This window comes from Cucurbita pepo, unplaced genomic scaffold (genome assembly GCF_002806865.2).
Source record: "Cucurbita pepo subsp. pepo cultivar mu-cu-16 unplaced genomic scaffold, ASM280686v2 Cp4.1_scaffold000109, whole genome shotgun sequence".
Classification (NCBI taxonomy): Eukaryota; Viridiplantae; Streptophyta; class Magnoliopsida; order Cucurbitales; family Cucurbitaceae; genus Cucurbita; species Cucurbita pepo.
The window spans coordinates 145,508-161,435 of NW_019646433.1; the positions used below are offsets into that span (position 1 = coordinate 145,508).

A 15,928-nucleotide genomic window follows, 5' to 3' on the forward strand; every position below is an offset into this window, starting at 1 on the left:
ACAGAAGTGGAAGTGAATCAGAGCGTTGTTTCTCGTTGTTGATTGCAAAACTGTTGTTGATGCTTTACTTACTGCATCCAACAGGGTATTTATTAGGGGTGTACATTCAACCCGGTAATCCGACAACCCGGACCAACCCAACCCGAATTATAAGGGTTCGGTTCGGTTTGGTTCGGTTTATTTTTTCTGAACCCGAACTGAATCAGTTCGGTTTTTGGTTCATGGGCAAAATCTTTGGATTGACCCGAGCCAACTTAAAATATCTACAATATATTAAGAATTTTTTTTGTATTAATGTGTTTGTCAGATTCATACTGAGTGCAATTCAACAGCAGTCACGCCCGAGTTCGACGCCGCCAAATACATGTTTCTATTATTATTTATATCAATGTTCTTTTTTTATTTTTAATTTCTCTGTTTCCTTCTTTAAATTATTTATATAAATGTTCTTAAATTATATAAAAATAAAAAATACTTCTCACTTTCAAAATTTTTAATAATATTAAATTAATTTCTCCTTAATAATTTTAATTTTTTTTTAACAACTTAATTACTTTTAAACTTTTTAAATTAAAAAAAAAAAAAAAAAAAAACTCTCATTCCATGGATGGAATTATTAGTACAAACAAAAATATTCACAAACTTTGAAAAGTAATATCGATATTTTTTAATCTTTAGAAACCGTCAATATCCTTCAAATTGAAGAGTAAGATGTTTATGAGATATAGATAGATAGTTTTTGTTCCAGCAATAATAACATTTTAATTTTTTTTTATAAAGATTGAGGGTGTTAGTGCGATTTTTAAAAGTTTGTATTTCTTAGACATAGTACCAACGTAATAATATATTTTTAAAAAAGTTTTATAACTTTTTTAAAAAGAAATTAATGAGGATTTTGAAGTCTAAGGTTATTTTTTAAACAAAGGGTTTTCTACTNATCCCTCCGTGAGAGCATCGAGAAGTTCTTGCCGAGTTATGTTCAGAGATTTAAGAATTATCGCAATGTTTCTTGCCCTGTGAGAATCAAGAATTGAGATTAGCTTTGGTCCGCCATGGTTGAGGCCACTCTGCTCTATTGGCAGTTTCTTGTCTGTGGCTACATACCCAAAGAGATCTTCCATACGGTTGCCATTAAAGCTGAAGAACAAAGATCAGATCAAAGAAGAGAACAAAATCAAACTAAAATCTCTTTCAAATTAGGAATTATGACGATGGGTTTTACCTGAAAGAACCGTCCTCAATCTTGTCCCACACCATAGAATGATCTACATTGGTATTGATCTTATCCCAATGTAATGGCTTCAGTCTAGCCTGATCTTTGGATGGCCCTGTCTTGGCAACTACAGTTGGTGGGGGCGGCGGGGGGATTGATGGAGGAGGCGGCAGGGGCATTGATGGAGGAGGAGGCGGCAATGGCAATACTCGTGAACTAGACAGAGAGTGATCAGGAGCTTCCATTGAAGAAATTCCATGGAGCAGAGGAGTTTCTTGCACAATCTCAGGGACGATTGATCCATCTCTTGCAAAACCCATCTCTTCATCTTCTTCATTGTCCTTCTTCCAATACATCACATCAAGACCATCTTCTTCAACAATCAACCCATTAAGGTTTCCATCGAATCTTGTAAATTCTTGAGATTCTACTCGATGTTCCTTGAGTTTTGCAAGAATGCGTCTTCGAATGTAAAACAGGAGACCCAGAGAAAGCAGAAGGGTAGCCGCCACAGTAGAAACCGCCACCGCTATAATGGTGCCTTTCTTGAGCTTCCGCTTTGGTTTCGCCATCCTCTTCGGTTCTTGAAGTGGTGGATGTGGTGGTGGTGGTGGCGGCGGCGGCCTTCTCCCGGAGATGGAGAGATTGTCTGTAGTATCAGTGACGGTTGGGAAATGGAGTGGCAGAGGAAAAGGGTAACAAGTTTGGATATTCTGAGGGGAGGAGTGAGCGGAGGAGGAGAAAAGAATGATGGACATGAGAAGAAAGAGGCATGACGGAAGGATTGAAGCCATGGGAGCTTCGGAGGAATTGCAGACAGAAGTGGAAGTGAATCAGAGCGTTGTTTCTCGTTGTTGATTGCAAAACTGTTGTTGATGCTTTACTTACTGCATCCAACAGGGTATTTATTAGGGGTGTACATTCAACCCGGTAATCCGACAACCCGGACCAACCCAACCCGAATTATAAGGGTTCGGTTCGGTTTGGTTCGGTTTATTTTTTCTGAACCCGAACTGAATCAGTTCGGTTTTTGGTTCATGGGCAAAATCTTTGGATTGACCCGAGCCAACTTAAAATATCTACAATATATTAAGAATTTTTTTTGTATTAATGTGTTTGTCAGATTCATACTGAGTGCAATTCAACAGCAGTCACGCCCGAGTTCGACGCCGCCAAATACATGTTTCTATTATTATTTATATCAATGTTCTTTTTTTATTTTTAATTTCTCTGTTTCCTTCTTTAAATTATTTATATAAATGTTCTTAAATTATATAAAAATAAAAAATACTTCTCACTTTCAAAATTTTTAATAATATTAAATTAATTTCTCCTTAATAATTTTAATTTTTTTTTAACAACTTAATTACTTTTAAACTTTTTAAATTAAAAAAAAAAAAAAAAAAAAACTCTCATTCCATGGATGGAATTATTAGTACAAACAAAAATATTCACAAACTTTGAAAAGTAATATCGATATTTTTTAATCTTTAGAAACCGTCAATATCCTTCAAATTGAAGAGTAAGATGTTTATGAGATATAGATAGATAGTTTTTGTTCCAGCAATAATAACATTTTAATTTTTTTTTATAAAGATTGAGGGTGTTAGTGCGATTTTTAAAAGTTTGTATTTCTTAGACATAGTACCAACGTAATAATATATTTTTAAAAAAGTTTTATAACTTTTTTAAAAAGAAATTAATGAGGATTTTGAAGTCTAAGGTTATTTTTTAAACAAAGGGTTTTCTACTCAAGGTATTATTTATTTATTATTTTTTATTTTATTTTATTATTATTATTATTATTTTTTTTTTTTTTTTGAAAACTTAAGGGCATTATTTGTTATTTTTTATTTATTTATTTAAAGCTAAGGTTATTTTTTAAACACAGTATTAAGGGTTTTCCTACTCAGGTAAGGTATTATTTATTTATTTTATTATTTTATTTTTTGAAAAAGGGTATTATTTGTTATTTTTTAGTATTTTTTATTTATTTATTTTAATTCATTGAACATTTTGGTGAAATTTCATTTTAAAATAGTTGAACAAGCCCAAAAAGTGAGCAAAATTTGTTCTATGTAGCTATTACCCCGTGTTCGGTTTCATTTTTCTGGATTTCTTCAAATTTTTCGAGTAGGTCTTAAGTTGAGTCTATTTTTTTCAACATAAAAATTTACTAACACAATAATCCACACCATTCTTAAGTCTTAGAATGTTTGGTGCTAACATTGCTCTAAAAAATGACACATTTGTTAAACAGATATCATAAATTGTTTATGATATTGTTCATAAACCCAAAATCAAACGTTGGAACAAAGCGAGTATCTTTCCATCGATCTCGCCCACACTCTGACTAACATTGTCATAGGCAAATCTGAGCTAATTTGCAACCAGCATTCAACATGAACCGAGCGTGTCTCGTGACACGACATCTTCAACAACAGAGTGACAACCGAGATGCAACAACTACCTGAAACAACATTGTTCAACGACAGGTGGGTGAACCGCAATAGTTGAGAGTTAATTGACGGTCAACAGTGAATCCTTGCATTAGCGAACAATAACAACTAATAAAAAAGGACGACAATTGCGACACAACAACTACACGATGGAACCTAACACATCAACATAAGAAAATGGTGACAAAATTAGTGGTCTAGTAATAATCGAGAGGAATTTAAGGTTTAAGGTTTAGGATTTAGGGTTTACACCAACCCTAAGTTGACGAGGACAATCCGACAAACCAACAAACCAACCAAGAGCCGCTCCAGATTGATTGCATCCATGAAAAAGATGAACAAGAGCCGCTCCAAAACAACGATCTATTTCTTCATGTCAATCTATCATGAAGTTAGTTATTTCAAAATCTATCTAAGAACAATTCTCTATAGGTATAAAAAGAACTATTTTAATGAAAGATATAGCACATGCACGAACAGTTCAACTAATAAAATAACTCTTTCATTCCCAAGCCTGTATACCAAATCAAAAACGCATTTTAGCACTGTCACAGATTGTCCAGCAAGTCAATCAGGTGAAGGTGAACCAGCGGAACCGCAAGCCTGCCCGCAGTAAACAAAAACATTAACATTCACAACAGCACACTCGACCTTGGGTCATGCGAAATCCAGCTCATATTGCTATTCACAAAACTTAATTATATGACAAACAGCAGTGGTGATGGGATTCCATAAATAAATTATACAATTTACATGCGTGATTTTTGCTGGAGAAAGGATCCAACTAAAAGAATCATTGTAGACAAGTTGTCATCCACAGCGTGCCCATGTGGTTCAGGGCCATACTAGAGATTTAGCACTCCAGTCGGGCTATTACTTCCTCTCGTATCTTCTCTGATTATACCAAATCAATCCGAATGCAACCAATAAAAATTGTTTGGGGGAAAAGTTTCACCTTCCCTGCAACATTGAAGTTGACTAAAGTGTCTATGAAGGCCATAATGCATGTGTAGTCAATGCTGAAAAGAAACAGAAACATACTTTAATTTTTCTCCACCTTTTTCAGCAAGATTTTCTTTTCTCAACCTTTAAATGGATATTGAACCATTTTTTCTTCTTAGGCCTATCCCTTGTAGATTTCCTCTCCCTTATTTGGCTGTCTTCTTTAGCATCCTTAAATGAACCCCTAATCCGGCTCCTACTCCGTTTTATTGGAGGACCAGTTGTGTAGGAGGCATGAATTTCATTCCTCTGTTTGAGAAGCTCATCGATCTGTAGAGAAAAGGAGGCAGAGCAATCGGTTGTTAAGAAACTATCATTTTGAAAGCATATTCACCAGGCAGCTAAGACTTTTTATATCTTCAAGTTTTAACTTACCACTTGCATTTCTTGAGTGTATCTACCAGTCATCTCAGTAAATTGCGCCAGAACCTATTAAAATTTCCAATAATTATTAGTACGCTTTCATATAGAAGTTGTAAAGAGTTAGAGCTCAATGTCAAAAACTAGACCTCACGATATTCTGTTTCAAAATTGGATATTTCCACCCTTTTTGTCAAAATTTGAGCTTCCACCGTCCTAAGATTTTCCTTCTCTTCAGCAAAAGACGATGCAGAGAAGGCCTCAATTGTGTAGCTCACACTTTTGAAAAAATTGTCTCCTAGAGAATGCAATGATGATCATCAGGCCCGCATAAAAATATTCATAGAACAAATACTATATTCCAAAATCAATAATTGAATATCAAAACCTATACAAACTGACCATAGACTGCAAAGACATGAGTTCCAGCCTTTAATTCAGTTATTTCACATGGCTGGAATCCATCTAGCTTTTTAAAAAAGGCAGCATCTGGATCCTTAGCGGCAGTAATCTGGAAATAATAATAAAATCCTAATGATCACAATATCAAGATGTTGAGTAAGTAAGTATAATTAAAGTTAATCCTCGTTTCATAGTTACTAAATTTTTTGAGAAAAAGGTACAGTTGATCCTTGATAGAATTCCTGATTCCACTTTTCTCACCTCCTGAAAGGCTCCTACACTTATGTTTGGAGAAGGTACTGCTTTCGTTTCCAATTATACAAAAAAGTTAATGGAATTATTGTCTGTTTGTATTCCTTTTTCTCGATTACATATTGTTTGTATTCCTTAAGCACTTAAACATTACATTTCCATCACATTAACCATCACAAACAAATTGAATAATTTTATGGTCATAAAACAGGCATGTTCAGCTAAAAAACTTCCTCTCACTGATGAGAGAGACTATGCAAAGTTTGCAGTAGATGTAGCATGTTCTGAGGGCCACTGCAGTCCAGATTGTACAGAATTCTAATTCAAATAATTGCTTAATTTTAAGGTGACTTTCAGAAGCAATTTCGTTTTTCATTTAAGAAGTTCTAAAATTAGACATGGAAATACTTGTCAAATGTATTTCTTTTTCCTTTTTGTAAGGGACAAATTCTGTGAAATGATCATTGAGCTTTTTTTTTTCTTCCCCTTTTGAATTATCAAATAGAGAACAAAAATAGATATGAAACTGAATCTCAGAAATTAATCTCTAGTTGGCTTACCGAGCTTATTGTTTGATCCAACCGATATACAGGGAAACCAAGAAAATACATCCCAGCAGATGTGACTTTTCCTACTTTTGTACTTTCCTCCTACAAATATAACAAAAATTCAAACATGCTAAGTACTGAGCTTTAATGGAAATGGTTTTAAAGGGTTCGTTGATGGTCAAACAACAGAAGATATACACATAACTAGGATGTTTCCACAAGTATTAACAAGAACCACCATCAAATTAAAAAAGATTAAAAAATAGTCTCTCCAAAATTATCCAACTAGAAAACTATTGAATATGAAACTATTCATGTATATGAATTCACCCTTACTGTCCAGAGAAACATTATAATAATAATCACTAAAAACCTGAACTTCTATCACAAAACTAAAAGAAGAAGAAACATAATGCAGTAATAAATAATTAACTGGTGAACAAATGACAAGCGAGTATATTATCTCATGCATGTATTGATGATAACTTCAACTACAAGGCGTTACCACAAAGACATTAGGTTATAGAATGAAAAACTATATTGCATCAGGATAATCTGCTGACCAGATCAGTTATCTAGTTCAGACCATGCCAAAAAGATGCAAAAGGTTACTAGAAAAGATTGTGAAGTACCTGTAAAGCAAGGTTTAGTCCACCAGTTTCTTCCCGATCAAAATACAATAACTACATAAAATGTGAACGATAAATTTAGAAAATAATTAATGCAAAATGAAATCTAGTTCTGTTTTTCTTGTTTTTTTTTTTTTTTTTTTTTTTTTTTTTTTTTTNGTTATAAAGCCATACAAATATATAATTCAGCAATCTTAAAGAGGAAAAGGAGGAAATGTGGCAAGGAGCATGAAAGTCAATATAATCATGGTAAGGACAATAGATCTCAATTTTTTTTTCAGGAATACAAATCTTCAGCGAGAAACTTCTTCAGACAAACACTAATGACATTCAAGAGAGTTATGGCTCACCTTAAATTTGCTTTTATCAGGTGATTGAACTCGGCAAATAAATCCACCCTGTGATTCCTCTTCACTAATCATAACAGAATAAAAATGAGCACATTGTTTCTCAACCTGTAAAAATTACAGAAACCTGAATTAGCATACCAATAAACTAAATGGTTGTCAGATATTCCATACAACGGTGCACCTTTTTCGAAATAGGCACGCCCAATGGAAGTGGATGAACAGTCACAACCCCATTAAGTGCCTCTTCCAAAACCGTTGCTGATACAGTAGTTTTAATTGGCACACCAAGCTTGCTGCAATTTAAGGATGGATTAAAATAGAAAGCAAATAGTAAAGTTTAGAAAATATGGACTTAAACACTATATAAAGTGAGAAGAATTAACAGACAAAAGTAGAAACATACCTAAAAAGGGCAGCAAACATGGTGTTCACGGCCCCCAAACTTGAAAGATCTAGCTCCAATTCTTGGTTTTCTGTTTCAACGGCCTAGGCAAAGGTAACATTAACTTTCTTCAACTAGAAGAAACACATATTGAACTGGAAATCAAAAAGGAACTGTAATAAACTAATCTTCCAACAAGGGTAGTTTAGTAGTTTTAGTAAGTGCAGTCTATTTTAAAATTTTGAATGTATGTAGAGGTTTGGGGAGAAGCTTTTGATTTTTCTTTTCATGTCTACTCCAATAGTTATTTCCTTTTGCAATTATGTAATAAATACATTGATCATCTTAATAATTTCTTTATTATTTTCTTCAAATGACATATCTTAAATTTATATATTCATTTATTATCTGATAAAACAATAAAAATTAATGTTTCATTTTCAAGGTTTACAACAAGTGAAACAAAAGAAAAATGCAAATAACTAATTTTCTGTTAAAATATTTTCCAACATAAAAAAATGAATATAATGTTACAGATGTAGTTTAGTCGTTTTTACAAAAAAGATCATTTAGGTAGTGAATCTGCTTGTACTTCGCACAAATTGTTGTTCCTGGTGTGAAGGATGAGTTACAAAATATTTTCTAATATTTTCTCAAAGATTTTGCAGGTAGTGCAGAAGGCCTAGGTATGACAAAGGGATGCGGGGATGGTCATGACACTTTCCAACTCTTAGTCTACATCGTTTCATCTTGCTAGGGACTAATACAAATAGGCTTTTGTTTAGTTTTATCTATTTATTCGTTTTTTAACTTATATCTCTGCTGTATAAGGTTAGCTGATTTCATGATTAGATAAAGTATTTTATTATCTTTCCGAGTTTTGTAACAAGGAACAATTAATAAAATGAACTCTAAATTGGTTTTAGCTAAATCGTCAATTTCCAAGTTCATCAATAGCCCAAAGTACATTTGTTGTATGAATACACATCTTGAACGTGGTAACTTCCTAAAAATGTGAAAATTCACAAGAATGATATTTCACCTCAAAGCCAGCAGCATCATATTGTCGTCTTTTTTCTGGATCTGACAAAATGGTGTAGGAAAAAGTAACCTCCTTAAACATGTCAGCAGCTTTGGGGTCATTTCCATTCTTATCAGGATGATACCTGGTTTAAAAATTAGAGTTTCATAGTCTTGTCAATCATCACATCAACATATTTAGTAAACCACTTTGATATAATAACAAGTGCCATGAAGTAGTGCAATAAAGGGCCACTATTTACCATTGTAGGGTGCAACATCACACGGTAAGCATGCTTATTAGCTGACAGAGTTTCATCACTCCTTATGCAGGGAAAAGATTAACTAACTAGCATATAGGTACTTAAGAAAAAAGGATAAGGAGATTTGATGGAAGTAGTAGGAAATATTGGGGTTCACAGGAAATTGTGATCAAGAACCTATTAAGAATGAAGGGATATGATACTTCATAAACAATATTCAATGCAAGCATTATTATAATCATAGAAAACGTGGTTGGGGTAACTTTTAATAACAATGGCGATTAAATTATCATAGAAGTTGCTTGAACGTAAACAAATGAAATTTACTACTTTGTTTTGGAAATTCTTGATACTTTCTTGGCAAGCTATCACAACAGGAGGGAAGATCATGTTGGGGTTCAGATAAATTCAGACATTTTTGGACTATAATATAAACACAATCTACTTGGGGAAGCTAATTTGTATAAAGACCATCAACTGGGAAATGGTAATTGTGTAACGAAATTGTCACCAGAAATAGGATATGCTACCCGTGAACTAAATAATGAGACGGTTCAAATATATGAAACTTGTACAGCGATATAAAGAACAAATAGAGAAGTTAGCCTTTGATGGATAATTTTCTGAAATATTTTCCATTGTTAGCAACCCCCTAATATCTAGACAACATCCTGCTTAACATGTAATTAAGGATTAAGATGAAAGAGAAAGCTCCATGGTTAAGGTTGTTAAAACTTATTGCCACTTATTGGGAGGGGCAGAAATAGAAATTCCCAGTGCTACTGTTAGGTGTCGGTGAGTCGTTAACCCGATACTTGGAAGTGATTTAAAGCTACCGCCGCAGTTGTCGTTCCCTCTTTTAAGGACTGAAGTGTTCTAGGTTGGGGAATAATATAAATATGACGTTAACGCGATATCTCAAGCTACCAAAAAAGGATCAACTAAACCCCTCCAATATGACAGTGATCTCTATAGCTGAAATAACTAGAAATATATCCAGAAAAAGGTCGAAGTTCTACGAATATAACCAGAAAATGAAGCAAATGGAGGTAAAATATGCATATTTAAAACCTACTTGAGAGCCATTCTTCTGTAAGCGCTTTTGATTTCCTGATCCGTGGAGTTTCTGGAGACACCGAGTACCTCATACGGATCTCGACGGTTCATCACCGCGGCATCTTGCTTTTCGGATTTGGATCCGTGCGTCGGCATTCTTGAAAACGATGCGATTTTCCTTAAAACAAAACCCTAAATCCCCGTCTGCAGCTAGGATTTCTCTCAGACGAAAAGTGGAGCTTGCAACTGCAATTTGGCCATGGAAATTGCTCTCGACCAACGCAAACAACGTCAGCTGGTGTTAAGAGAGAACAAATCCATGGACATCCAGCCGAAGCTTTTGCCCTTTGGATCACATGGAACGAAGAGAGAGAGGGAGGGAGAGAGGAGATTAGGTGTAAGATGTGTGCGTTTCGGAAATGGACAAAATGAAAATTCAAAGTTCAAACCCTTTCGCTTTTTGTGCGTATTGCGCCCCTCCTTGGCTCTTTCGTCTAAGCCACCACCTTCAGTGCCTCCGCCAAGCTACGCTACAACTTTTGAACTTCCAAAAATTAATTAATTTTATTTCAAAATTACTTTTCAAATTAATTAATATCATTTCAAATATATATAATAAAACTAAAATTACTCGTTTCAAAAAACTTTTATATCTCTAAATTTAAAAAAAAAAAATTAAAAATTATTGTCTGACCAAACTCATTCATAAATTATTTCTCTATTTTCAGAGTTAATTTAATTTAAAGAAATTGATTATATAGATGTTAAAATTTCTTATATTTATTTTGGAAATACTAAAATTTTAAAAATCAAGAACGAAAGAGATTAAAAGAATATTTAAGAAAAAAAAAAGTTTAAAGTTTTTAAAAATTAAAAAATAAAATATTTTCAGTATTAAAAAAAAAAAATATATATATATATATATATAATATATTATTGAGATTTTGGAGATTATTTATTTATTTAATAAATTAACCTATTTTCCTCCATAAAAAGTAAATTCACATCTAAATTTTGGTTAAATGGGGAAATTAAATTTTTGAAGGAAATATAGTGATTAGTAAAGGACATTAAGCTGATTGCCTAATTTTGTTAAGTTCTCATATATGGCAAAATAATAATAATAATAATAATAATAATAATAATAATAATAATAATAATAATAATAATAATAATAATAATAATAATGTATATATTTTATTTGTTTCCTATACAAAAATGAAGATTGGGACAATAAATGTTTTTATACAAACACATCGCTATCACTGTGGTGGCCCCACTCAGAAATCTCAACACCTTTCTCCAACCCCCAAAAACATATTATTTTATTATTATTATTACTATTATTTTAACATTATTATATTGGGTGACCCCATTTTAAACGTCAATGATTACGATTTCATACTTACCCAAATAATAACACTATTACTGCCTTTAATTACTCNGGGGTCATTTCCATTCTTATCAGGATGATACCTGGTTTAAAAATTAGAGTTTCATAGTCTTGTCAATCATCACATCAACATATTTAGTAAACCACTTTGATATAATAACAAGTGCCATGAAGTAGTGCAATAAAGGGCCACTATTTACCATTGTAGGGTGCAACATCACACGGTAAGCATGCTTATTAGCTGACAGAGTTTCATCACTCCTTATGCAGGGAAAAGATTAACTAACTAGCATATAGGTACTTAAGAAAAAAGGATAAGGAGATTTGATGGAAGTAGTAGGAAATATTGGGGTTCACAGGAAATTGTGATCAAGAACCTATTAAGAATGAAGGGATATGATACTTCATAAACAATATTCAATGCAAGCATTATTATAATCATAGAAAACGTGGTTGGGGTAACTTTTAATAACAATGGCGATTAAATTATCATAGAAGTTGCTTGAACGTAAACAAATGAAATTTACTACTTTGTTTTGGAAATTCTTGATACTTTCTTGGCAAGCTATCACAACAGGAGGGAAGATCATGTTGGGGTTCAGATAAATTCAGACATTTTTGGACTATAATATAAACACAATCTACTTGGGGAAGCTAATTTGTATAAAGACCATCAACTGGGAAATGGTAATTGTGTAACGAAATTGTCACCAGAAATAGGATATGCTACCCGTGAACTAAATAATGAGACGGTTCAAATATATGAAACTTGTACAGCGATATAAAGAACAAATAGAGAAGTTAGCCTTTGATGGATAATTTTCTGAAATATTTTCCATTGTTAGCAACCCCCTAATATCTAGACAACATCCTGCTTAACATGTAATTAAGGATTAAGATGAAAGAGAAAGCTCCATGGTTAAGGTTGTTAAAACTTATTGCCACTTATTGGGAGGGGCAGAAATAGAAATTCCCAGTGCTACTGTTAGGTGTCGGTGAGTCGTTAACCCGATACTTGGAAGTGATTTAAAGCTACCGCCGCAGTTGTCGTTCCCTCTTTTAAGGACTGAAGTGTTCTAGGTTGGGGAATAATATAAATATGACGTTAACGCGATATCTCAAGCTACCAAAAAAGGATCAACTAAACCCCTCCAATATGACAGTGATCTCTATAGCTGAAATAACTAGAAATATATCCAGAAAAAGGTCGAAGTTCTACGAATATAACCAGAAAATGAAGCAAATGGAGGTAAAATATGCATATTTAAAACCTACTTGAGAGCCATTCTTCTGTAAGCGCTTTTGATTTCCTGATCCGTGGAGTTTCTGGAGACACCGAGTACCTCATACGGATCTCGACGGTTCATCACCGCGGCATCTTGCTTTTCGGATTTGGATCCGTGCGTCGGCATTCTTGAAAACGATGCGATTTTCCTTAAAACAAAACCCTAAATCCCCGTCTGCAGCTAGGATTTCTCTCAGACGAAAAGTGGAGCTTGCAACTGCAATTTGGCCATGGAAATTGCTCTCGACCAACGCAAACAACGTCAGCTGGTGTTAAGAGAGAACAAATCCATGGACATCCAGCCGAAGCTTTTGCCCTTTGGATCACATGGAACGAAGAGAGAGAGGGAGGGAGAGAGGAGATTAGGTGTAAGATGTGTGCGTTTCGGAAATGGACAAAATGAAAATTCAAAGTTCAAACCCTTTCGCTTTTTGTGCGTATTGCGCCCCTCCTTGGCTCTTTCGTCTAAGCCACCACCTTCAGTGCCTCCGCCAAGCTACGCTACAACTTTTGAACTTCCAAAAATTAATTAATTTTATTTCAAAATTACTTTTCAAATTAATTAATATCATTTCAAATATATATAATAAAACTAAAATTACTCGTTTCAAAAAACTTTTATATCTCTAAATTTAAAAAAAAAAAATTAAAAATTATTGTCTGACCAAACTCATTCATAAATTATTTCTCTATTTTCAGAGTTAATTTAATTTAAAGAAATTGATTATATAGATGTTAAAATTTCTTATATTTATTTTGGAAATACTAAAATTTTAAAAATCAAGAACGAAAGAGATTAAAAGAATATTTAAGAAAAAAAAAAGTTTAAAGTTTTTAAAAATTAAAAAATAAAATATTTTCAGTATTAAAAAAAAAAAATATATATATATATATATATAATATATTATTGAGATTTTGGAGATTATTTATTTATTTAATAAATTAACCTATTTTCCTCCATAAAAAGTAAATTCACATCTAAATTTTGGTTAAATGGGGAAATTAAATTTTTGAAGGAAATATAGTGATTAGTAAAGGACATTAAGCTGATTGCCTAATTTTGTTAAGTTCTCATATATGGCAAAATAATAATAATAATAATAATAATAATAATAATAATAATAATAATAATAATAATAATAATAATAATAATAATAATGTATATATTTTATTTGTTTCCTATACAAAAATGAAGATTGGGACAATAAATGTTTTTATACAAACACATCGCTATCACTGTGGTGGCCCCACTCAGAAATCTCAACACCTTTCTCCAACCCCCAAAAACATATTATTTTATTATTATTATTACTATTATTTTAACATTATTATATTGGGTGACCCCATTTTAAACGTCAATGATTACGATTTCATACTTACCCAAATAATAACACTATTACTGCCTTTAATTACTCTCAATTTCATGCTTAAGTGCCATTTCTTCCGCGCCTAATTTTGAGACTTGAATAATGAACTTTTATCCTCTTACTAGTTCGAAGGCACTTAATTTATGGTTGGATTATTAATAAATTGTTCATTACAGAATTGATACTTAACGGGTAGGATACCATCAAAACTTCTTCTCTTTAATATTTCTTAAATTCCAACCAATTTCATGGCTTGAGTTCATTTCAAATTCTCTCTGGCTCTTAAGGTCATATACCGTACTTACTCTTATTCCAAGGATGCAACTCACCCATCGAGGTGTATTTTGATTTTAAGGTGCACTTAGCCTCTCATTTCCTACTTTTCAAGGTCCAATAGGCAATTATGCTTCCTGTGCATAAGTCAGAGTGCTCTTCTATGTCTCGGGCTCTAGGGAAGTCTAACAGGCATGGAGGAGTCACCGCTCACTATAGGTGGCCTCTTAATCTGCTTATATCTCCATATGTGCCTACTATTAAGCACTAGTCAGAAGCTCCCCTCATGGCACCCAACAAGCTTCCTATTCCTACACTATTCCATGGTCGAATAGTGCAAGACATATGTAACGCCCCTAATTTTCTTTAACCTAATTAGTGACGNATAACTAGAAATATATCCAGAAAAAGGTCGAAGTTCTACGAATATAACCAGAAAATGAAGCAAATGGAGGTAAAATATGCATATTTAAAACCTACTTGAGAGCCATTCTTCTGTAAGCGCTTTTGATTTCCTGATCCGTGGAGTTTCTGGAGACACCGAGTACCTCATACGGATCTCGACGGTTCATCACCGCGGCATCTTGCTTTTCGGATTTGGATCCGTGCGTCGGCATTCTTGAAAACGATGCGATTTTCCTTAAAACAAAACCCTAAATCCCCGTCTGCAGCTAGGATTTCTCTCAGACGAAAAGTGGAGCTTGCAACTGCAATTTGGCCATGGAAATTGCTCTCGACCAACGCAAACAACGTCAGCTGGTGTTAAGAGAGAACAAATCCATGGACATCCAGCCGAAGCTTTTGCCCTTTGGATCACATGGAACGAAGAGAGAGAGGGAGGGAGAGAGGAGATTAGGTGTAAGATGTGTGCGTTTCGGAAATGGACAAAATGAAAATTCAAAGTTCAAACCCTTTCGCTTTTTGTGCGTATTGCGCCCCTCCTTGGCTCTTTCGTCTAAGCCACCACCTTCAGTGCCTCCGCCAAGCTACGCTACAACTTTTGAACTTCCAAAAATTAATTAATTTTATTTCAAAATTACTTTTCAAATTAATTAATATCATTTCAAATATATATAATAAAACTAAAATTACTCGTTTCAAAAAACTTTTATATCTCTAAATTTAAAAAAAAAAAATTAAAAATTATTGTCTGACCAAACTCATTCATAAATTATTTCTCTATTTTCAGAGTTAATTTAATTTAAAGAAATTGATTATATAGATGTTAAAATTTCTTATATTTATTTTGGAAATACTAAAATTTTAAAAATCAAGAACGAAAGAGATTAAAAGAATATTTAAGAAAAAAAAAAGTTTAAAGTTTTTAAAAATTAAAAAATAAAATATTTTCAGTATTAAAAAAAAAAAATATATATATATATATATATAATATATTATTGAGATTTTGGAGATTATTTATTTATTTAATAAATTAACCTATTTTCCTCCATAAAAAGTAAATTCACATCTAAATTTTGGTTAAATGGGGAAATTAAATTTTTGAAGGAAATATAGTGATTAGTAAAGGACATTAAGCTGATTGCCTAATTTTGTTAAGTTCTCATATATGGCAAAATAATAATAATAATAATAATAATAATAATAATAATAATAATAATAATAATAATAATAATAATAATAATAATAATAATAATAATAATAATAATAATAATA

General features: G+C 32.7%; 2 protein-coding genes across 4 annotated transcripts; both read right to left on the bottom strand.

Moving 5' to 3' along the window:
• Positions 1–908: 908 nt before the first annotated feature.
• LOC111783850 (formin-like protein 8) lies at positions 909–2,010 on the bottom strand. Its single transcript, XM_023664691.1, has 2 exons — positions 1,223–2,010; positions 909–1,137 (listed from the first exon to the last, which is right to left on the bottom strand). The coding sequence occupies exons 1-2, from the start codon at positions 2,005–2,007 to the stop codon at positions 909–911; spliced, it is 1,014 nt and encodes a 337-aa protein (XP_023520459.1). The 5' UTR covers positions 2,008–2,010.
• Positions 2,011–4,152: 2,142 nt separating this feature from the next.
• LOC111783867 (chaperone protein dnaJ 16-like) lies at positions 4,153–10,432 on the bottom strand. Of its 3 annotated transcripts, none has more exons than XM_023664701.1 (12): positions 9,956–10,432; positions 8,640–8,763; positions 7,619–7,701; positions 7,397–7,508; positions 7,216–7,320; positions 6,869–6,919; positions 6,249–6,338; positions 5,437–5,545; positions 5,184–5,332; positions 5,050–5,103; positions 4,730–4,944; positions 4,153–4,632 (listed from the first exon to the last, which is right to left on the bottom strand). In XM_023664701.1, exons 1-11 carry the CDS (start codon positions 10,090–10,092, stop codon positions 4,735–4,737), a joined length of 1,224 nt encoding a protein of 407 aa, XP_023520469.1. In that variant the 5' UTR covers positions 10,093–10,432; the 3' UTR covers positions 4,153–4,632; positions 4,730–4,734. The 3 variants fall into 3 exon arrangements, with proteins under 3 accessions (XP_023520469.1, XP_023520468.1, XP_023520467.1); XM_023664700.1 differs by having other exon boundaries at positions 4,153–4,650; XM_023664699.1 differs by having other exon boundaries at positions 4,714–4,944.
• Between the last annotated feature and the right edge of the window lie 5,496 nt (positions 10,433–15,928).

Bases quoted from the DNA above. Each gene is read 5' to 3' on its own strand.
- LOC111783867 (XM_023664701.1), bottom strand. From the start codon at position 10,092: ATGCCGACGCACGGATCCAAATCCGAAAAGCAAGATGCCGCGGTGATG. The intron at 7,321-7,396 runs GTGCACCGTTGT...TAATTTTTACAG, and splicing joins GCGTGCCTATTTCGAAAAAG to GTTGAGAAACAATGTGCTCA. The intron at 5,546-6,248 runs GTAAGCCAACTA...TATTATTTCCAG, and splicing joins TGGATCAAACAATAAGCTCG to ATTACTGCCGCTAAGGATCC.